Below are 24,123 nucleotides of genomic sequence, written 5' to 3'. Positions count from 1 at the left end.
TTTGTTGCGGAGCACAGGCTCCAGACGCGCAGGCTCAGTAGTTGTGGCTCACGGGCCCAGTTGCTCCGCGGCATGTGGGATCTTCCCAGACTAGGGCTCGAACCCGTGTCCCCTGCATTGGCAGGCAGATTCTCAACCACTGCGCCACCAGGGAAGCCCCTCGGCAGTGCTTTTGCTGAGCACGGCTGTGTGACTCTCAGTGCCCCAGCCCTGAAATGGTAGCAGTCACAGCTTCCCAAGTATTTCTAAGCTAAACAGCCTCAGTGGGGCGTCTTTGACTCTACACAAGAGATTTATCCATCAGGGAATTCTGACTGCAGGAGCGTCCCTGTGGCCAAGGGCTGGAGGGCCCACCTGTGCTTCACTTTGGTCCTCCCAGCACCCACCCCAGGGGAGGGATCTGAGCCCTAGGCTGGGCATTTCCATAAGCTCCAAAGTTTTTATTTATGACTTAATAGCTGTGAGGTTGGGATACGCCTTCATGGATTCACCAAACTAGTGTATATTGAATTTAATCTCCTCCCTGCCCCATGAACACTTAAGGTGACACACACATCCTCCCTGGGAGCATGGGACCTACTAGGCTGTGCCTTATTGAAAGTGGGGAGAGCAGGAGCCGTCAGAGAAGGTTCTCGAGAGTTGCTGGATCTTGGCAGAGAAAGCCAGGAAGGGTTAGGAAGAGAGAACTACATGGGACAAGGCATGAAAGGGGAAAAGGGAAAGGCAAGATTCAGATCAGCTCTTCTTAATGGGTATTTAGTGAGCATGTACTCTGTGCCTTCTGGGAAGCCCTGGAGGGGGAGGTAAACATAGAAGAAAAGAATCCCCTACAAACACAAACACGTTCACGTCACCGTGTGACGTGAGGAACTTAGATGGCAGGAGGAGATACTGAACACGAAATACTTGAAGAAAACCAGGCAGTGGGATAAAATTCAGGATTTGACTTTGGGAGGGGAGTCTTGAGGTTCGCCTGTCGAGGTTAGAGGACAGAACGGGAGAGATGGCACGAGGAAGATGGCCTCCCCAGTCAGGCCTCTGTGGGTCACAGGAGCCACTTCCCACCCGAGGTCTCATAGAAGATCTTGTCCAGGAGGGCCACGTAGCTGGATGAGCAGTGCCCTCCTGCCTGTCTCTGCAGAGAAGGCTACAGGGTGGTCCTGCAGCCGGGGGGGGGGGGCGGGGGGGCATAGCGGTCAGAGGCTGGATAATGTGCGTCCAAGTAAAAGCAGATAGAATCTCAAGCTTTTCCCATGGAGGGACTCCGTCCTCCAGCCCTCAAGCCAGCATTTGCTCTTTGAAGGGTGTAGGCACCAAGGGACATTTTGCCAGCTGACAGGGTTCCCCCGTCCACACCAGCCTACAGGTCCAGGACCTTGAATCTCCAGGGCTGCATCTGTCATAGCGGAGGGAAGCTCTTGGAAACCCAGTTTTGCATCTCGGGGCATCAGTGCCCTGTTTACTCCCCATTGTTTGTGCTGGGATAAGGGGTGATAACAGAATTGGATTTGGCCTCAGCTTGATGCTCAAACGTTATTCTAGAGTTCCAGGGTCTAGCAAACACACATTGGGTTTGTGAAGCTTCATTAAGGTTGTTCATCAACCTCAGTCTCTTCAAAGAGAGAAGACCTGGCTCACAGGCCTGCATCTTTTCAAGCCTGCATGTTATTCGGGCTCCTCCTTTCTGAGACCTACTCCACCCCCAAAGGGGTTTTCTCGAGCACAGAGCTTGGATGTCAGTGGAGTATTTGAGGTGTGTGAGCCCAGCTAGGTGTGGAGGAGGGTCCAGAATGATGGGGACAGTGAAATAAGATCATTGCCTGAAGTAGGGAGATGAGGAGATAAGACTGGAGTGGGGATTGTCAGCTGAGATGACTTAGAAAATAAACCAGACCTTGACTGGGAGCTTCAGCCGCTCCTTCCTTCTCCCCGCAAGCAACTGGCACCTCCCCTAGTGTTGGAAACGACAGGACTGATGGTCCTCCCGGGGAGGTGTGGCAGATTCAGGCTACAGGTACCCAGGTACCTAGGATGTGGGTGTTCCACTGAATGATCCAGAATACCCTCCCCCCAAAACAGGAGATTTCAGAACTTAGCCCCGACTCTGTATCACAGGCAGTGAGCTAAGAGGAAAACACTGGACGGGGCTGGGTCCAGGTCCCTGCTGTGAGAGTCTGTGAAAACCTGAACAAGGCACTGAATCTCTCTGCTCCTTCCCTGTAAAGTGAGGGACTTGCATTGTCCCTAAGGTTTCTCCCAGCCCCAGATACTCTGTGTAAATGTGCTCCACTAGGGCAGGGATGTGTGCAGGTTTTGAATTATAATAATAACATTTACAGAGCTGAAAAGTTACCTGTTTAAAGTGTCCTTTTTTTTTTTTTTTTTTGCGGTACGCGGGCCTCTCACTGTTGTGGGCTCTCCCGTTGCGGAGCACAGGCTCCGGACGCGCAGGCTCAGCGGCCATGGCTCACGGGCCCAGCCGCTCTGCGGCATGTGGGATCTTCCCAGACCAGGGCACGAACCCGTGTCCCCTGCATCGGCAGGCGGACTCTCAACCACTGCGCCACCAGGGAAGCCCTAAAGTGTCCATTTTGATGCATTTTAACAAACCTGTGTAACCACCGGCTCGTGGATGTAAAGAACATCTCTACACCCAAGCAGTTCCCAGGTGCCTCTGCCCCCGGAAGCCCCTGATCTGCTTTCTGTCTCTGGAAAGGAGATTTCTCTTTCCTAGAGTTTCACATATATGGAGTCATGTTGTATGCACTCTTTTGTGTCTGGCTTCTTTCACTCAGCATGTGTGTTTGAGACTTATATTTTTAACTTTGTATTATGGAAAATTTCAAACATGTACAAAAGTAGCGAGAAAAGTGGAATCCCCACGTGCCCATCACCCAACTGCAAAGACTGCTAGCAGGCTCTGCTTAATGTGTTAGGGGAGCGATGTGTTTCTGTTTCGTTCACAGCTGCGTCCTCAGCAAAAACTCCTGGCACATAGTAGTAATTCATATATCTGTGTGGAATGAATGAATGAATTCTGTAGATCTACAGTGTTTTTCCAGAGAATGTTTCTGTCTTAGCTCCACCTCAAAATTCTCTTCTCACCTTTTATGGCCCAAGATCTATCCCAGTATGTGCCTGGGAATTTGGGCTGATAAGATCCTGCATTAGGAAACCTGAAATTGTTGAATGGTAAGAGAAGGTGGGTGACCTCATCGTGATTTGGGAGGCATCTATTAGAGTGTTTACAGTTCCCGTTTCAAAGCCAGTAGGCAGAGCAACAATAAATCCCAGGCCAAGAGAGCTTGATCTCCATCCAGGACATGTTCATAAATACGGGGCGGGGGGTTGGAGTGGGGGATTGTTGAGTGCAGGATCAGGGCCTTTGCCAGGACTGATTGGAAAGTTTCTTCTCTGAGTACCCAAAAGCATCCCGAGAGTAGCTGAACTCAACAGCTGTCAACAATGACACTGCTTTGAAAAGTCGATGATAAATGAAAAAGGGCCCCCTGGTTAGAGGCAGAGCGGGGCTGGCTTTGCCACTGTGTGTCTGCCCACTTTCAGCGGGAGCAGCCACGGGGCCTGCTGCTGCACGTCCCACTGCATGGGGCCAGCTCGCTGCAGAGCCTGGCACAGGGGCTCAGGCCTTGGGCAGGCCACAGCAGGCAGGGTGCTGTCTCCTCCTAAGGCTTTTTATTCCTGCATATCAACATTGTATTTTCTACACATTTTCAGCTCCAGACACACCTGCTGGGTGCCCCTTTACCCTACTTCCAGGTCTACCCATCAGTGGATTGTAAAATCAATTTAGTGGGTCAGGTGCAGAAAACATTTTTAATGAAGACTAGGATAGGGTAGAATTGGGTAGAGTAGAGAAGAAGAGAAAAGGAAAGAAAAGAACAAAGTAGAGAGACTAGAACATAGACTGCATCACGTATGGTAAGGGTAAAGTGTAGCAAGCTGCATCTTTTCTTGGGGACGGTGGAATGAGGGGATGTCCACTAGGTCATATATAACATATATTTCTTTTTTTTTTTTTTTTGCGGTATGCGGGCCTCTCACTGTTGTGGCCTCTCCCGTTGTGGAGCACAGGCTCCAGACGCACAGGCTCAGCGGCCATGGCTCACGGGCCCAGCCGCTCCACGGCATGTGGGATCTTCCCGGACCGGGGCACGAACCCGTGTCCCCTGCATCGGCAGGCGGATTCTCAACCACTGCGCCACCAGGGAAGCCCTATAACATGTATTTCTTACTCTTGGTCATAATGAAGAATTTTGAAGGGCTGTATTCCCCTTCACCCCTCATGTCTAAGAAATGACCCCAAAGGGCCTAGTGGGGATGGCAGCCTCATGCACTGTGAGGGACGCAGGGCAGAAGGCAGTTGTTTGCTTGTTGGCTGATTGGTTGGTTAGTTGGTTGGTCGGTTGGTTGGTGTTTAACGCAGCAACTATGCTGTTGCTGGAAGCCAGTGACTGGCCACCCGGGCTGGGCTCAGCGCTTCAGCCCTTTTGCACAGGTGACCGCCTTGACGCCTCTCAGCAGGAGGCAGGACAGCACACACCAGGGGCCCGGCCTGGGGTCAGAACAGGCTGAATCCAACCCTGGCTCCACCCCGGGCGGGCCCACCTTGGGCCAGCTGCTTGCTAGTCTTTGCAGTGGGAGTTGGGGTAGCTGTGAGGTTAAATGCATCAGGCAGATCTCCATCCCTGAGCTTTATTATGTTGTCCACACAGAGGGACTGAGCCGTGCCGCTGCTGGAAGTACACGGCAGGCCCCCGAGCAGAGCCTCTAGCCTGTGCAGGAGACAGTTACTGAGTAAGTCACTTTTTAGCCCCAGTTACAAGGAGGGCCAGGAAAGAGAGGCACAGGGCGATCAAGGTATGTGAGGGGGACCAGCCTGGGTTGGGGCTGGTTCCCCAGGAAGGGGCATTTCTTTCCCACATAGCAGTTCCAGACCCTTCTTATTAGCAGCAGGATGGAGGCCTTGTGGCCTCAGGAACGGTTTCCGAGCTCCTTTGCAGCATTTGAGAGGGAAACGGGCACTCCTTTCCTCTCATGTCTTGTCTTGGAGGGGGCGGGCTCCCCTGTGTGAGAAGAGCTCTTGCTCTGGGCCGTCACCTGGGGACTCAGCAGGGTCTACTTAGTTAAGGCCCGGCTGTGAGCTGGGTACTGCGAGTGACAGAAGATGCAGGTGGCCCCGAGATGCTACTTGCCTTGCCAGGGAGCCAATATTCTTGGGCCACTTGGAGACACCTCTAGGCCATTTAAAACTCCAAACTGAACGTCGTCAAGGGCCAGTGAGTGCTGTACAGACTATGAGGGTGTGTCCTTAACCACACGGCCCAAAATGAATCTTGGCTGAAACGTATGCTTTATACTTTTTTACCAAGTTTTAACAGCAGATAGTCACAGCCAAAGGTGTGTCCACGTGTGGACCTGGGCAGGCCTGGGAGGGTTTCAGGAGGCAGGTGTCAGCACCGCCCTTCAGAACTGCCCAGAAATGTCTCCTTCCCTAAAAGCAATGAAGAAATGCTGTGTCTGTGAGGCTAAAGCTACGAGACAAGTGGTTCCGCCTGGTCTTGAAATAGCCTTAGACAGAGAGCCTGCGTCCGGGGGACTTTTCCCAACCATTTTCATAGGGACCCTTCAGCCTTCCCATGGAGCACCACACAGGCCCAAGGCAACGCCCCATGTGGGGGGCCTCCATGGTACGAGGGACTTGAACAAAAGGGGACATTTCCAGTCCTGAGAATGCTTCTCAGAGTTACTGTACCACAGAGAATTTCAGGCCTCGTTTGAGGGGAAACTTTGAAATCTGTGATTCTTAACTTAGCAGTGAAGTTGCCACCCCTTCCAGAATCTGCTGCAGTGAACTCTCTCCAGGAAAACCCGAAAGTGCCCATACATACAACACACTGGCTTGTATTTCACGAGGTTCCCAGAAGCCCTGAAGTCCCTCGTCTAGTACAGGGGTCGGCAAACTCTGACCCACTGGCCAAGTCCAACCCACTGCCTCTTTTTGTGCAGCCCTCAGACTAAGAATGGGTTTTAGGTTTTTCTTCAGTGGTTGAGGAGGAATGGTGACACTTGACCATTACAAGAAATTCGAATATCTGTGTCCATAAATAAAGTGTTACTGGGACGCAGTCACCGACACTTTGTCTAGGGCTGCTTCGTGCCACACGGCAGAGGGGAGTGGTTGTGACAGAGACCCCGTGGCCCACAAAGCCTAAAATATTTACTAGCTGGCCTTTCACAGAAAACGTGCCATCCATGCTCTGAGAGTGGGAACCCAGGTCAAGAGGTCTTGTTTGAAATATTTTAGTTTTACTTAAAATGGTTGAGCCATGGAATATACAGGTAGAAGCAGCTTTGAAAATCACCTCAACAAGCTCCCCACTTTATCAAGGACTACGTTCCCTGCTTCTGTGGGAGCAGGGGATACAGGGAGTTGTATCTTGGGTTCCCCTTTCAAGCTTCTGTAGTTTTCTAAGCTGGCCCTGCCTTCCAAACGAACCTTCAGGTAGAAGCCCCAAAATTTTGTTTAAAAAGCACCATAACAAATGTTGCAAGTTTGGTAACAGCTTCTTTATAACAGGGATACCTGCCCTCCCCTGTGAAGGAGATCCCAGAGCGCTGAGTCTATAGACTCCTATAACCCACTGATTTACAGACAAATTGTAGTTGGCTGAACTCCTTTGATCCCTGAAGTATTTCTAGGTGTGAGGGAGGAGGTTAGTGGTAGCTAATAGGAGTTTCCAAAGCAACTCTTCAAATGGAATTTGTAAAAATGTGGATTTTTTTTAATAGTCTGGGAAACAATTACGAGGGGACAAGGAGAGAGGGGGAATAGTTGAATTCCATCAAGCAGTGGATTTGACAGAATTCAGCTGTAGTTGGTTGTTCAGAATGCCTGTTGGTCTGAGGGACTTAGTCCATTTAAAAAATACATTTACATATGCAGACTGCCTGGGGAGTGAAGCGGCTTTCCCTCAGACATGGTTTAGATGAGGACCAGGTTATGGGGGAGGGGGCATTCGACCTGAGGCTTGGGTGGCTCCCCATCTCTGTATGCTAGCGACAGAGGCCAGCCTGCTGCCATGATTCTCTCCTGTGGACCAGGGAATGGCCAGGAACCGAGTGGCTTCCCATTTTTACATGTCATGAAGCTAATCATTTGTGCCTAAAAAAGCAAATGAGTCTTGATTTTCTTTTTCCCTAAAAGGTGGAAAGAGCTTTACTGAATAGAGGTCACAAACTGGAGGCCGTGCAACCCATTCAACCAGGCTGCTCTATTTTTAATTGAATTCGTTGGCAAAAATTAGGAGATCTAACATGAAAATGTGTCTGGGGTATTTGTTGGGAATTCAGAAGACCTAGGAACCCTGGGTCTGTGTTCCCGAAGGAACACATCAGCTGCCGAGGCATGCGCTGCCCACTTTGCCCCCAGCTCTACAGCTCCCTGTGGACACACACACACCCTCCGGCTCATTACAGAGAAAAGAAGAAATGATGTCATAGCCAGCACTGCTAAAAGTAAAATTCATCTTCTTTCTTCCTTTTTGTTTTTCTTATCTTGCTTTATTCCAGAAAGTTTATAGATAGCCCACTAGGATATACAAAGCATATACTGTAAATGTAATGGCAGTGAAAATGAGGAAAGACAAACAAGGTTAGGAAGGCAATAAAAAGATCAGGAATGTCCTTTTGGGTGGGTCACAATTCTGGCTCTTAGCTTTTGAGAGAAGACTGGTTAGTCCTAGTATTTGGAGTACACAGGAGATGAAAGCACACAGGTTACCCTGGTGATACAGTGATTATTCTGTGAACTGAGATCAGGGATCATCCCAAAGACAACGCTCTTTGTTCTAACCATACTGTTGTGATCAATATTGACAAAGAGGCAATACTAATAATTTACATTTACTCTCTGCTGTGTAATGTTCTCATCACTTAAATGTATTATTTCACTTAATCCTTATAACAAGTATATGGGGAGGACTACTAATATCCCCATTTTACAGATGAGGAGACTGAGGCACAAGAGAGAATTCATGATTTGCCCAAGGCCACAAAGTTTAGCGTGCATGCTAAACCACTAGGCTACGCTGCCTCTCAGAGGGCGACATCTAAAGAAACCAGTGTGGTTTGCCAGTGAGCTCTTAGGTATCCTGATTTTATAAAGGCCGATATAAAATAACTAAGGAATGGCATGAAATTCAGAAGGAATACCAATATATTGTGTGACCTTGAGGGGAAGCTGAATCCAGAACAATTAGCCCCTAAATAGGCTTTCAGACTACAAAAAGTCCGTTTGAAACTGCTAAGAAAAAGAAGGAAGAAAGAGATCCACTGCCCCTTTACACAGAGGGACTCAACAAGGCTGCACATCAGAATCACTCACGGAGCTATAAAAAAAATACAGAGGTCTGGGCCCCATCCCTGGACATTCCAGTTCACAAGGTGTGTGTTGAGGCCCAGGTGTCCATATAGCTGCATGTTTGTTTCTGATGCACAGGCAGGATGGAGAACCACTGACTGAAAACAATGACAGATAGCAAGGCTGTTATTTTGCCTCTAGCTTTTCCCCAAAGAGAAATATCTTCAAAGTACAAAGATTAGGGCAAAAACCACTCTTGGGTGAACTGAAACCCAAGAGAAGTGAATTAATGAATGATATCTAATGAAGTCACCTGGGCGCTATAACTCACCCAGGCCAGATCCTGGAGCGGTTACACTGAGTCTCCAGGGTGGGTGTAGCATCACTCTCATTTAAAGTTCCATGGTGGTTCTGTTGTACGGCCGAGTTTGAAAGCCACTGTGCCAGGCCCAGGTGAGTTATCTCTCAGGTTAGTGAAGAATCAGCCATGCCCACTATTTGGTTATTTGGATTTGATGGAATAGAGCAATGGTACCAAATGATGGGACATGGGCAAACAGTCTCCCAGTATTCAGAAAGAGGGAAAATGAGGTTTGGGATACTCTGAGATGGATGTGATTAAAGCAAGTTTCTAGAAGGTTTTATGAGAAGATAGTTTGTGGACACTTAGGGGGAAATGGTAATTGCTTGGAGCCAATTAACTTCACCTCTAGACTAATAGATGAGAGAAATGCTGCAGGCATTGTGTATCTTTATTCCAGCAAAACAATTGAAAGTCTCGGAGAGCATCCTCCTGAACAAGATGGAAAAAGTGACCATGGCTGGTTGATTCACAGTGGATTTAACACTCATACCCCCAGAGTGTGCTGGTGCGACTGGGTAGGTCAGCTTTGTGAGGGAGCTCTTTGCAGAGGGCAGGTTAGAGGACTCTGAGCCTGAACTTCCCTTATACAGTATTTTTATATGCATCTTGTTAAAGAGATGGGAGGCATGCCAATCAAATTTTAGGATGACAAAAATCTGAAGGATATGGCAGAAAAGATGGATGACAGAATTAAAATGGCATTCATGTAGTACTTTAGAGTTTACATGAGGTTTACTTATATGCTCTCATGCAATCCTCAGCAAGCTAGGTAGATTTATTATCCCCACATTCTTGGTAAATTAACTGAGATTCAGAGAGGTAAATTACAGAATCATTATTTATGGTAATCTTAACAACCTAGAAATAAGTAGCACCATAAGAAGAAATCAGGGTTAAGTGTCAGAGGTTACATCTGGATGCAAAAAATCCATTTCAGAAGATGGGGGTTTGTATTAGTTTCCTAGGACTACCATAAAGTTCCACACGCCGGGTGGCCTATAACAACAGAGATGTATTGTCTCACAGTTCTGTATGCGAAAGTCTTTGATCAGGGCACCTGCAGAGCCGCGCTCCCCCTGAAACCCGTAGGGGAGGAATCCTTCCTTGCCTCTTTCAGCTTCTGGTGGCACCAGATGTTCCTTGGCTTGTGGTAGCATCACTCTGCTCTTCATGTGGGTTCTCCCTGTGTCTCTTCATCCGGTCCTCCCCCTGTGCGTGTCCACCTCTGTGTCCAAATTTTCCCTTCTTATAAGGTCACCAGTCATACTGAATAGGCCCCACCCTGATGACCTTACATCTGCAAAGACCTTATTTCCAAATAAGGCTGAGGTGCTGGTGGTTAGGATTTCAACATAGCTTTTGGGGGAGACACAGTTCAACACATACCAAGGTTAAATTGGATTGACAAAACTGTAAGAGCGTCACTGTTTTATCACAGTTACCTCAGAAATGATAAAACATTGACACCGTCTTAGACATTGATTTAATTTGAGAGTTTCCACCAAGTAGAGGGTCATGCCACTTCCCTTGGCATTGCTTAGACCACGGAGTCAGGAATCGAGCCGTCATTTCTGGCCACCACATTCTAAGAAGGAAATGGATTAAAAAATGGTAGGGCACCACCATGGCAAGATAGGTGCTGTGAAAGCTTCCACTGGCAGCCTAGACAAACCCTCTATGTGTCTCGTTTTGTTTTCTATAAGGAAAATCCAAAAGTATGATCAATTCTTGGTTAACAAAATTAAAAAGGGGGGAAAAGGGATAGAAGAATACGTTGAGAGAAATTTCTAGGCAAATGATAGTTGACTTGAATTTTGTTCCAACCCTCGTTTTTGTCAGGCAAAACACTATGCAGTTACATGTTTCTTATTTCATTAAACTCCATGGATGAGCATGTTTGTATAAACATATGCACATGTACTTTGTCAATATATGGGTATAATGAATATATGTGTATATGTAAAGATCCAGTTAATTGATGTTAAGCAAGGATTCTAATTATTTAAATTCTCCCTTTTTCTTTGAAGATATTTAAAAGAAGGAAGAGCTTAGATAAGAATATTGACATTTCAGAGCTAAGAGGAATCTTGGGTTTGACTGTTGCGCGAATAAAAGGATTTTGAGCAAATGAATATTAAGGGATTGCTGTGTGCCCTGCTTTGCAGTAGGTACCTTGAGGGATACGAGAGGAAAATGTGACACACATAAAAACATGACAAAGGGGGAGCAAATGCATGTTCCAGGAAGTGCCTTGGGGGACTGCAGGAGAGGGTCAGGTGGAGGGAGGCTGGAGTCAGGGAGACTCAAGAGGGAGGTGGAACCTGAAAGCTGGATTTTTGGAGACCACGTGGAGACAGCCATGTCTCCCCAGAAAGTTATGGTCACACACATGGGTCCGGGGACCCTGGCTTGTGGTCACTCTACTGCCTCTGCCCTTGCTGTCACACCAGGCACAGATGAAGAGGTGGTCTGGGACCAGCACGGTGACTACAGCCCCGTGCCCCGGCCTGTAAGACCAGGGAGTTTTCTCGGTGCTTTAGAACAAAGTCATCTGTTGATCTCATAATCAGATAAAGACAGAAGCAGAAATCGCTGGCTCCTCTGAAAGCTTGTATTTATGACTTCAGTTCAGTGAGGGCTATGAAAGAATTGCGCCAGCCAGACAGGAAGCGAGCATTCAGGCAGCCTGCCCATGTCCGCACTGGGGTCCAGACACTGCCACAGTCGGCTGAGCCTCCAGCCCTCAGTGGCCTCGGGGCGATTTAAAAGGCAGGTCCCCTACCTTTGCCTCTCAAATGCAGTTTCTCAGAGGCATCTGGAGTGACCTGTAACTCTGTTTCCATAAGTTCTACCTCACTCCCCAGCTGCAGATGCCAGAAGTGTGCCCTCCCCCCAGGGTCAGCCCCAGACCTCTCAAATCCAAGACCTTACTACTCAGTGAAGCCAAAGGGAAGAGGAGTGTTGTTCTCCCCTGACACCAACTGCAAATACCCACCAAGTCCGTAAACTTCTCTTAGCCCATCTGTCTTGGTAGAATTTGCCCAAACCCTGGTTCATCCTCTTTCTTTCTCAGACCAGCAGTCAAGGAACCCTAGTGGCCCAGGCTGACCACTGCAGGGAGAGGAAACCCCATTCACCAGACCTAAGCCTGCCTGTCTCTCAGGGCGCTGTGGGGCAGCCATGGGCTGCGGTGCCCTGCTCCAGGCTCTTTGTGAGTCGGACCTCAACCTTCTCCAAACAAAAACACCCTCTGGCGCAAGAGTGCCACAGGTTCTGAACCCAGATCACTTCAGTGGCTCTAGATAAAGCAGCAGCAAGAGACGTGCATTCGATTAGTTTTTTCCTCTGATATTTCTTGAGCACTCTCTATGTGCCAGGCAGTACGCCATCCCGGGGATGGAATGGCGAGTTCAACCCAGTCCCTGCCCCCAGGAGCACACAGATTAGTTGCAAAAGGAGGCGGACACCCAGGGTGGTAAGTGCCGTGATGAGAGTTAGGAGAGGTGATAGAACCCCCATAAGAGGCCTGGAGGGACAGAGAAGGCTTCCTGAAAGCAGGGCCTCTGAGCCAAGATGGGAAAGGTGAGCAGAAGTCAGCTCGGTGATGAAGACATGGGGCAGAAGGCAAGGAGGGGAGGGGGTGCTCCGGGCCGAGGACTAGCTGAACAGAGACCCGGTTGCAGGAGCAAGCCAGTGAGTCCAGAGGACTTCATGGTTCCCCCGGGCCCAGGAGATGAAGCTGGGCAAGTGGACAGGCACGAGATCCCAGAGGGCCTTTCGAAGTGGGTAAGAAACGGGCTTTTTCCGAGAGCAGTAAGCCACCGTTGGAAGAATCTCAGTGGCTGGAGGAAGCACGGGATGTTCAGGCAGGCCCTGGCTCAGCGCTAGTTCAGGATTTGAAAGCATCCAGAGAACTGTGAGCTCAGGCCCTGCCCTCACGAAGCTCATGGCACCCGTGGGCAGATCACATGGGCTGTGCTGCGGAACACAGCCAAGAAGAGAGTGAGGCATGCCCACGGCACACGGTGCTAAGACTCGGAGGCAGGGTAGGGTCTCACATTTATTGGGTGCCCATTGTGTGTTGGGGTCTGCATGGAGGCACCTCACATCTGGCATCTCATTTAGTCCTCAAGGCAATCTGTAGGGCACCTGTGACCACCCCCATTTTACAGATGAAAAGACCAAGGCTCAAAGAGGTTACCTTCACAGTGTCATCTAACCAGGATGGGAGGCCAGCCAGTGCTCTTTCTCCTCCTGCATGCAGCCTTCCTTCTGTGTGCGTCAGAGGGTGCAGGAAGGACTTAGTGGAGGAGATGAGGTGTGAAGAGTTAGAAGGCTGTTCCGCTGTCCCAGTGTCACCTCTCAGGCTGTGCGGTCGGGGCTGAGAGTCAGGCATTTAGATATTAGGAGAGGCACATGGGGTGACTAAAGATCCAGTTAAACAGGGAGTATCTCTAGGAGTTTGCCCATCAGAACCTTGGAGTGGAGTCTCGTGCCAACTCTGTAAGGGAGACAGCAGCTTTCCAAAGAGTAAAACCAGTGAGTATAAGATAAAATCCCCAGTCCTCTCTAAATTTGAGGATGCTATGCTGCCTCCATGGTATTAACAGGGGATGGGGTTTCTCAGAAATACTTGCTTTGGAAAACTCCCTAAGCCTCTAAGGTTAATTAATAGTCAGGAATTGTTAGTTATTTGAATTGGGAATGAGTGACTGACATGCACCCAAGCTGTCTCCAAGGGAACTAGGGCCTGGGCCAGGTTGCGTAAGGGGTGCGTGAGCCAGGTGTGTTCTTCTGTAGAGCTCTTGAAGAAGGGCACACTCACTCCAATGCCACAGATGATTCCGGGACCACTGGAAAGCCCAGAACAGAGCTAGATTGCTCACCAAGCCAGACCGCCATGGAGCTAGAGGCTCTCTGGGAATGACATCCCTAGCTGTATTGACTGAGCCCGATTCCCTGGTAAGCAGTCAGCAAGTTGGGACATTCAGACATCCTGTGGAATCTAGCTCCGTCACTGTGCTCATTTGACCTCAGCAAAGGAAACCCGTTTCCATGACTAATGGACACAAATGATTGAAAGGTGAAGCACAAGTAGTTAAACAGGGGAGCCGATGCCAGAGCGTTTACAGATTTCCTGAGGTTCTCTATGCACTGGCTCCCCTCCCCCATTAGTAACCAGTGAGAGGGAGCCAGGAAGGAGGTGGTCCTGCCCCTGAAAGCACCTGGGCATAGCCCACCGCTGGTGGTGTTACCAATTGAGTCTCCCTCCCGCCCTATTCCTTGCCGATCTTCTTCACCACCTCCCGCCCCTGGTCCCCTCTCCTCCTGCCCCCGCTGAGGATGCCCCTTGGTCGCCTTCTGGGATGATACTCAGTGCTTCCCAAGTCTTGAAGTCTTGCTGCCACCTTTTCCCCATCCTGCTGCTCCCCCAGCACCATGGGCCATACTCTATAACCCCTCTTCAATCAAAGTGAATCCATCCCTCCTTCGATAGGGGTCTTCAGAAGAGGCGTCACCACACCCTTTCCCCAGGCACCTGCCCTCCCACATCCCTCATGCGTCACTTGGGTTTGGGCTTTGTGGTTCTCCTCTGGAGTCCCTCTCCATGAGGGCCCCCCTTTTCCTCGTGCTCTGTACACGCTGGAGGTGGAGAACGTGTCATTCTCTTGCCTGGGGCCAGCCCTCCTGTAGAAAAGACGAAGCCACTCCTCAGTTTTCCCATCTCGAGGGGCGACACACACATCCTCCTGCGGCAAGTCCTGTTTCCATCCCTTGGGCTTTTCTGAGTCCCCCTTTGGTCTCCCCTCCAAGGTCTCTGAGACCTACTGAACTATGCAGCTCAAGGCCAGAGAGAAGACGCCAAGCAGGACTGATGAGTGCTGAAAGATGGGAAAGACTAGCTCATCTCCGCTCTGTGCTGTCCACCTGATTCAGATTTCAATCTGGGGAAATTTGAAAACAGACTCCCCTGCCAAGCTCACCTCATCATGTCACCACTCTCTCCCCAGCCCACAGACCTCTCCCACCATGCTGGTTTACCAGCAAGTCGTTCTGGCTTTGCTTCAGCCTAGTGGTTTGACCTAAATGTCTCCTGTTTGAATTTGACTCTTGCCGTGTCTTCCCACGTCTCCAGTACCCAGCTTTCCAGACGTTCTACACCACGGGCGGCATCATGCTGAGAGCTGGATTTGAGTCTGGCTCTGCTCTGGACTCATTGGGTGACTATGGGCAAGTCACCAAACCTTTGTGAGCCACGGCTTCCACATCTGTAAAATCAGGATAATAACACCTGCCTGTTCCAAGGATCAGTGAACAAATAAACGTGAAGATGCTGTAAACTGTAAAGCAGCACTTCCCCAACCATGTTCTGCAGAACTTTGCTCCCATCTTCTTAACCATCTTCTTCTCTGCCAAGGTGCCTTCCTCCCATCTATACCAACATGATTGTAACTCATCCTTCAAGTCTCAGCCGGGGCCTGACTACTCCATGAAAGTTTTTCCAATGATTGCAGTGTGTTATAGACAGGAATACTGATTCCCGATTCAGCAGTGAACCCCCAAAGGCAGAGAGCATTATTCATACTTCCTGATTTTCTCCAAAACCCAGGATTCGTTTGATTGCTTCCCTCCACCCTCCACAGACCATAAGCCCAATTTTGGTAACTTGAACCTCCATCTGGGTATGGGTCTTTCTGAGCTGGGAAGTCAGTGGTGGGCTTGCTGATACATTCACTCATTTAGTAGATGCTTAGTGCAGGGGACTGCTGGGGACCCAAGGCTGAGTCAGACAAGGCTTCTGCCTTTAAGGAGCTCATGGTCAGGACAAAAGCATTAACAATTCACTGCAAGTCAGTGTCTTGAGTATAATAATAGAAATAATGTGGGAACACAAAATAGCAGGTGAGGGTCAAGGCAGGCTCCCCAGAAGATGGTCCCACCCCCCCCCATCCCATGCATCCTCCTACTTATAGAGAAGATGACATCTGGAGCAGACATGGCAAGGTAATGGGGGGTTTACCTTTATGGAAGAAAGACCACTGGAGACCTTTTGGGAGGGAGATTCAAGTTCACTTCCTGGATCACAGGAAGGGAGGTCTCAGTGGAGCCAGAGGGTTAGGGCAGGTGCTGGAAGGGGGAGTGTCCGGCACACACACACAGACATGCACACACACACTCCACCCCCCACACACAGTCTATGGGAATCCCACTTCCCTGCTTTTCCATCATACCTCTCACCCCGTCTTCCTTCTCACCTGGACTCATTCTTCCTCTCCAAGTCCTCCATCACCTCCCGGTCCTGGGGCCATTCATCGTTACCTCATTGGAACAGCTCGATGTCTGCTCTCAGTAGCTAGAGGTCTGCTTTGGCGAGAGGCTGGTCAGTGCGATGCCCACTCCCTGCGGGGGGCCCTGGGGAGGAAGGTCAGCCTGGAGTCAGTGCTTTCTCTTATCTTCCCACAGAAAACCAAAAGAGACGTCAATAATTTTGACCAAGACTTTACCCGGGAAGAGCCGGTACTCACGCTCGTGGACGAAGCGATTGTGAAGCAGATCAACCAGGAGGAATTCAAAGGCTTCTCCTACTTTGGTGAAGACCTGATGCCCTGAGAAGCCGCTCCAGGTGGAGTTCGGTGATGCTGCAAGCAGGGGCGCTGGGAAGATTCCTATTTTCCCGTCGGACGGTCTTGAACTACTTCTCCTCCCCGGAGCCCCAGTCCCTTGTCCACCCTCTATTTATTGCATTCCCTCCCCCCAGGCCAGCTCCTCCCTCTTCCCACCTGGTGACCAGAAGGCACTCTTGGTTCCTGTCTCACCAGTAATGCAGAATCGTGTGGGATCAGCAGTTCACTGGACCCAGTGCCTAGTCTGGTCTGTTGGCAAGCCTGGCTTCACTCCACGGGGGCTTCTGGCAGGGAAGCGACTTCGGGCCTTTTACTGAAAAGAAAAGGAAAAAAAAAAAAAACAACTAACGAGACTCTGGCTCTGCTCATGGACGCAGAGTCCTGACAACTCTTGCTTCTCATCCCTCCAGTCCCCCCGCCTGCCACCCTCTGCCATTCTATCCAGTAGAAGAGACTGGTGCTTCTTCAGCCCAAAGATGGGCGCCCTCAAGGCATGCCCAGGAAGGAGAGAGGCTGGGAGATGCCCGGGTTGGCTCCCTGTGTGGGTTTGCTCTGGAATGGCTAATTCTCGCTTGCTTTGGTTTTAGCTTTGGGGCATGCCAAAGTTGTGTAAGCATGTGTCTTGTGGAAGAAATCGCTCTCCATAGAAAAAGAAATTTGATTTTGAACTCTATTTAACATTTGAAAAATAGATGATCAAATTTGCTTTCTAATTGGCCAAAAGATATAAATTCCAGTGTTAATACAGGTAGATATTAAAGGGCTAATAAATCATCGTCCAAGGTTTATGCTCTTAATGCTTTCGTGGCTCGTGGGGCTCTGTGAATTGAGAGAAAAGGAAACTAGTAGTGCTCTTTGTTATTCAAGTTCTGCCTGAACTCCAAGGCCACCGCAGAGGTGGCCAAGGCCCTGGGGTTCTAGCAAAACTCGCCTCCCAAATTCTCTTTCCAGTTTTGTCCTAAGTCCCCAGCATCAACTCTATTTATTTTCTGCAGCAGTGTGCAATTTTTGCACACTTCTACCAAATGGTAGTACTACTGTGTTGTGGTTTTTAAACATTAAACATGTAAAGTTAAATATGAAATATCTGCTTTTGGAACAAGCAGAGTAAGGCTAAACATGGGTTATGCAGAGGGTATCAGGAGATTGAAGAGCGACTTATTTGAAAACTGACAGGGTGGCAAGATGCGCTCGGAGTTTTGTTTCTGTGTGACATGCAATGGCAACTCATGTGGACACTATTTAATGGATGTGACATTACCTCCTGTAGATATGCTAACAGTGTTACATTCTTTGATTTCCAAGGGTTCTCTGTGGCTTTGTGTACATGTTTCCTGGAGGTCGTTTGATTATCTATTTTACTGAACTGATTAGCAGGGAATGGAATCCATTCCAACTGTTGCACGTGGATTTCCCAGCTGCCCCTAAATATATATACTTGTGAGTGGCAAAGTGGCACTAATGAAGCTTTTTGCCTTTTGTACATTTGAGATTTTTGTATATAGTGTTTGCTGCAAGGCCTGTGGAATTAATTCATTGAATTTAGAGGTATCAACTGCTGCATGTTCAGGCATATTATAAAACTTTAGTCTATGAAAGAATAATTATAATAATGTCCAGGTGCAATACTCTCTGAGTGTATTGGTTCAAGTTACCGAGAGATAAGGTGTGTTTCCTTCTTTCTTTTTTCTTTCTTCGGCGGGGGGAGGGGTGTTCTTTGTATTGTTTATTTCATTTTGGTTCATTTTAAAAGATGTAAGCTCACATATAGTTCTCCTGCGCTCTGTTATGCCCTGATAGAGATGGGAAAGAGAAAGGAATGTTCTGGATGGTGGTTTCAAAGTTTGGACAGTGACTAGCTGTGACCCATTAGCTGGTGTCCATATTTGTATCTGGCTAGTCGCATAGCCTTGGTTACTAGTGATGCCATTCAGTTCTCTTTTGTTTTGATTTTTTAAAAACTCAGGTGTAATTATTAACTGTTCTTATGATAATTTCAAATATTACGCTGTATCAATTTGTGTGTTTGGCATACCAGTGAAGAGGTGAAGAACAGTAGATTAATTGATCTTCGGTAACTTGACCTACTGGGGAGAGACTGTCTTCTGGAGTTGAGGACAAGCACAGAAACATCTTCATGGTGGCATCATCTCATTTTTTAGGAAGACATGACAATACTGCCCATCTTACTCACGCATCACCACTGCTCTCTGTTTTCTCCTCTGCTTCCTTCACCCTGATGGACTTTGAAACACCAAGCAAACTCTAACTATAATGCCAACTGGCCTTGTCCAAGGTATTCCCATGTCAGCAGGGGTTGGGCCTTCCTAAAGGACAACTGGCATTTTTGTTGGGAAGTCAAATAATAATACATTCCACCAGGCAGCTCCAGGCAGCCACTCAGTGGGTTGCCTGGCCCAGAGATGCCCCCTTCCAGCCCCCCAAAGCTGGGCTGGCTGGGATGCCTCCTGTTTGGGGCTGGAGCTCATCAAGTTCTCACAGAGGCAGATTCAAATCCCATGTAGTCTATAGAATAAGGCTTGTGTGTTCCGTGAGTAGTCATTGTTTCATCTTAGCTTTCACAAGAGTTTGGAAGCAGACACAGTGTTTCATTTCTGCCAGTTCTTTCTAATCTTTCCAGCTTGCTCACTCTTTTTTTTTTTTTTTTTTTAAGAAAAAAAGGGGGACGGGAGTGCAAAAAAACGCCAAAAAAAAAAAAATATGAAGGATAGCTGTTCTCTTGTGTTCTATCATAATGGACTTTGTGAAGTGGAAACTTTTTTTTTTTCCTCCAAAGGTGAAAAAACAATGCATTCTTGCTTAAAAAAAAAAAATGAAGAAGAAGGCTAAAAAATTACCTCTTTTTAAATTATGTGCAAAATAATTCTGGCTAAATATAAAATGTATTCAATTTTAGGGATTTTTTTTTGTATTGTGATGCTTTATTTGTACATTTTTTCCCTTTCTGGATGTAATTTTAATCTCTTGCCATTCATTAGTGTTATTTCATTGTAAACATTATTGTGCCAAATGTACTGTATTCAAAAGGATGTGAATGTGTATTGTTTCAGAACCTAATAAATACAATGACGTTAAATCTTATTTCTCAGTCCTGATGAACATTTTTATCTCCTTGGTGAGTGTCAAGGTGGCACTAATGAAGCTTACTGCCTTTTAGACATTAGGGATTCCAAGTTCCCAAACCTAGACGTGGTTTCAGCTTTTCTCTTACCCTTTGAAGATGCACAAAGGATGCAAATGACCATATTGGCAGTGCCCAATGCCCACCCCTGCCTGGCCTCTATGTTTCAGGGACTGCCAGCCAGAGGCGTGGAGGGCGCCTGAGCGGACTGGGCGTGGCTCTGGGCTGTCTGGGTGTGGAGCTGCCCTGGAGTGCCAGCAGTTGGGCAAGCAACACCAGGAGCACTTCATTTTCATCTTTCTAGAGAAGCAATGCTGGATCTCCTTGCAACGCATTCAAGCCTCTTCAGGACTCAGTTTCTGACCGGCTGCTCAGAACTTTAGGCCTTGGGAGTCCTAGAAACCCCTGCGAGGCTGGGAGCCCCTTGGTGGCTGGGCCTGGAGCACAGGCTAGCCAGTGGGGCTCCATGCTTGGCTTGCACCCTCCCTGCCGCTCAACCAGTGTTCATGGTCATCACAGTGACTCTGAGCTCTCCAGATTCCTCCTTCACGCTGGGGCTCCTTTCTCACACTCCACTCATGTTGCACTGCTCCTGCTAGGCTCCTCCTCTTCTTTCTCCAGCACAGAATTTTCAAGAATGTTTGAAACTCAAAAGGATGCTCTAGAGTACACCAGAAATTTCAAGTAACCAGAACTCCCTGTTTCTTAAGAGCTGTGGGCATGATTGCAGTTTTACGATTTGTCATCCTCAGGCCATCCTAAGGAGATGGACTATCTTACCACCCTTTCAGCCCTTACGATCACTTCAAAAGCCCTCCCGTGGCTTTGCTATATCATCCTGAAGGTACTCACCTCTCCGTCCCCTCTCCCACCGCCACCTGCAACGTCGTCTGCCCACCTGGAGATGTAAGCATGGACCTCCAGACCCACTCCAAGAAGAAGGTTGTATTTATCTATTTTTCTCTCTGATTCAGGCAGCTGTTTCTAAGTAAGTGACCATCCCAGGAGAAGCAAGCTTCCCACCAGTGTGTCTGAGTTTAAATAAAAAGAGAACTGAATTAAAAGATGCTGTTCTTAGAAGGTCAGAAGACATCTCCAAGCATTTCACTGAATGAAATATGACCAGTCTACACCTCCCTCATCTAGTGGTCCAGAAGAGACAGCTCCAAAGTCCTGGAGATGAGGAAATCCATCCTCCCAAAATCTGTGTGCTCCACAAATCACACAGAAGCTATAAGAAGGGTCAATTGCTGATCAGAGTCCCTGGTTTGGAACCTCTTCCCTCAATCCCAACCATGTTCTGGGAGATGAAGCCAAGCACTGCCATGCCTGTTCCAGGAAAGCCATGACCACTGGCCCCAGACAAGGGCTGTTAGGTGGCTCCGGAGCTACTTGATAAAAGCCTGTCTGTGTGGTTTTGACCCTGAGCTGAGAAACAGCAGGTCTAACATTTCTTGCAGAGGGAATCTATGGGAAGTTTGGTCCTTCTCTATTTCCTTGTACCTGAGTACAGTCCAGTGCTTGGATTACTAGGAGCCTGGAGATCTCCATGCAATAAAATTACTGAACCACAAAGCATGTGTCGTCATAGTGCTTACAGTGGCAGAGAGATGGAGTGAAAAGAAAGCGTAGAAGCCACATCATGAAGTTTGTTTTTCACTTTGAAGTTCTTTAGCCTAGACAGTGATACAACTTGTGTGGTATGCCTTAAGCTAGACCTGAAGGATGATCAGCTGTCCTAATCAGGAATACACCCTCCAGGGATGGACAGCTGATTGAATAAATAGACTGTTTATTCAGAAGGTACTACGAGTGCTTCAGCTCTCTTTTAACTCCCATCGACTCCTGGGGGTTTTGTTATTAGCATAAAGAGTGCTAGAGGGCTTCCCTGGTGGCGCAGTGGTTGAGAGTCCGCCTGCCGATGCAGGGGACGCAGGTTCGTGCCCCGGTCCGGGAAGATCCCACATGCCGCGGAGCAGCTGGGCCCGTGAGCCATGGCTACAGAGCCTGTGCGTCCGGAGCCTGTGCTCTGCAACGGGAGAGGCCACAACAGTGAGAGGCCCGCGTACCGCAAAAAAAAAAAAGAATGCTAGGAAAGGATTCTTAAGGAAACCCATAGCTTGTTAATTAGCATAAAGGATGTCAGAAAGGTGACATTAGTGATGTTTGAGGTAAGTCGATTGGCAAAGATATTTTTAAGACAAATCTCCATATTTAAAAAAAACAGGATATAAGAAACTAGAGAGCCTTCAATTTCCCTAGTAATCAGGGAGATGCAAATTTAAATCAAACTGCAATACCACTTCACACCCACCAGAATGACTAAATCAAAAAGGCAGACTTATCAAGGTTTACTAAGGATGTGGAACAACCGGAACTTTCAGTGTCTCAGGTTTGAGTATAAAGTGGTACAACTACTTTGGAAAACTTTGGCAGTATCTACTAAAGCTAAATATGTATACCTTTGACGCAACAGAAAATTTATCCGGTGAATAAATGAATTTGGGGATGTTTATACAATAGAACACTAGGTAGACATGAGAATGAATGATTTATAACCACCCACAACATCATAGATGAACCCCACAACACAGTATTGAGTTTAAGAAGGCAGGCACAGTACAGACTGTGTGATTCCATTTACATAAAATACAAAATAGTGCTGCTAGAAATCAGTCTAGTGGTTGCCTTTGGGGCAGGAGAGGCCATGACTAGGAGGGGGAGTGAAAGGGCTTCTGGAGAGCTGCTTTAGTTTTGTTTTCTGAACTGGCAAACAGGTATGTTTACTTTGTGATAAATCATTGAGCCGTCCCCTTATGATCTGTGCACTTTTCTGTGTATGTATTGTATGTCAGTAAAAAAGTTTCCCCCCCAAATCTAGAATGCCCTTGGTCTGTCACCCTTAGGGCTGGCACCCAGGCTGGATCTGTAAGCTGCCTGCGTCTCTCTGCTGTCCGGGAGGCATCTTGGTTGTCTTACTCCCGTAGACAGCCTGATCCTATGGCTGGAATAGAGTGGCATTTGCTTTGGGTGGAAACATCCAAACAGACAGCTGGAACTTCATGGAGCTTTCAGAGTGGCCCCAAGACTCTTCAGGGCCTGCTTGCTAGTAAAATGTCTACATATCTCTGAATGTGGTCTGTGAGGTCATTAGGGGGCAGCTAGGCTTCCCCTTTGGCAGCTACTGAGATCTACCCCCAAAGAGCCCAGGGTGTGCATCACAAAATTGACTTAGGCAGTCCACAACAAGCAAGGTTTGGTTTCATTGCTTTCACCTTGGGCAGGTAACTACCTTTCTAAACCTGTTTGCACGTTTATAAAATGGCTATAACAAGACTGAATTTTCAAAGACCTGTTCTGAAATGTCAGTGAGATAAAAGTCTCCAAAGCGCTGTGCCTAGTACTGTTGCCTTTGCAGGACAAAAACAAAAAAAACAAAAAAAAAACGGGGCTTGAGAGGATGGTCATGTCCCAGGTCTTGGGTGAGCCCCTGGGATGGGCCACCAAGTAAGGGTCAAGAATTCAAGAGCGAGTCATAGTGGTAAGGTGAAAGCAGGTTTACTTAGAGAGATACACATTCCATAGACAGAATGTGGTCCGTCTCAGAAAGTAAGAGTGGCCCCGAAATATGGGGTTAGTTTTTATGGGCTGGGTAATTTCATAGGCTAACAAGTGGGAGGATTATTCCAACTATTTTGGGGAAGGGAGTAAGGATTTCTAGGAACTGGGCCACAGCCCACTTTTTGCCTCGGAACTGTCATGGCACCTGGTGGGGGGGGTCATTTAGCATATGTAATGCATTACAGTGAGCATATAATGAGGCTTAAGGTCTGCAGGAAGTCGAACCTTCAGCCATCTTGGACCTACTTGATTCTAACCAGTTTGTGTCGTGTCCTCTTTGTCGTTCTTTTCAAGCTGGTGCCCTGATCCCTCCCCTCCTGTCTGTATCATTGCTACTATTCCTCCTCCTCCCTGCGTCCTTCTCATCTTTCAGTGTCCTCTCACCACTGCCTCTTCCAGGAAGCCTACCTGGATAACACAAACCTGACCCCTTTCTCTGGACTTCCCTGGCCTCATCTGCAGGGCTTTGTCCCTTGCACCTGCCTTACGCTGCTCTTCTGTATCAGGCCTGGTCTCGTCTCCTGCTGTAAGTTTGAGAGTTGGGACCTTGTCTTTGCAGCTTGTGCCCCCTTGCTGCCCCAGAGAGGGTCCTTCATGGCGTGGGGTGTGTCAGGTGGCCCAGGAGTGCTGAGGGGCAGGACGTTGGGATGATGAGGGGGACACAAGTCAGAGAGAAAAAAGAAAGGTGGCTGTTGTCTCTACCAGGTCGCTCTTCCCAGGATGCAGGCTGCGCTCTGATCGAGGAGGGCAGTGCTGCAGTAACCCTCACATCATGTCTCGACAGGGGATTGTCGAGGTCCCGGAACCCTTTAAAGTAGTGTGAGGGTCTTTGCAGGTGGTACAATCCCTGAGAGGGCCCAGCCCTCCTCTTGAGTAAAGACCCCCTTGTCTTTGTGTAGGATGGGGGAGTTCAGCTTTCACTGCCTACTCTTTCTCAGGGTCAGGTAGACACTGCCTGAGGGTTGAGATCAGAGCAGCCTCAGTCTTAGGA

General features: G+C 48.3%; 1 protein-coding gene across 1 annotated transcript in view; it reads left to right on the top strand.

The window, feature by feature from the left end:
* Positions 1-17,082, top strand: part of PRKCE (protein kinase C epsilon) — a gene marked incomplete at its 5' end in the record, with an annotated part of 524,615 nt that extends 507,533 nt beyond the window's left edge. The window contains one exon of the mRNA XM_079721543.1: positions 16,209-17,082. Coding sequence (XP_079577669.1) covers positions 16,209-16,355 — 147 coding nt within the window. The 3' untranslated portion in view covers positions 16,356-17,082. The remainder of the gene's footprint in view (positions 1-16,208) is intronic.
* Between the last annotated feature and the right edge of the window lie 7,041 nt (positions 17,083-24,123).

The sequence above is a fragment of the Hyperoodon ampullatus genome (genome assembly GCF_949752795.1).
Source record: "Hyperoodon ampullatus genome assembly, chromosome: 15".
Classification (NCBI taxonomy): Eukaryota; Metazoa; Chordata; class Mammalia; order Artiodactyla; family Ziphiidae; genus Hyperoodon; species Hyperoodon ampullatus.
Note: the sequence above shows the minus strand (reverse complement) of the source record. Positions and strands in the feature narration are given on the sequence as shown.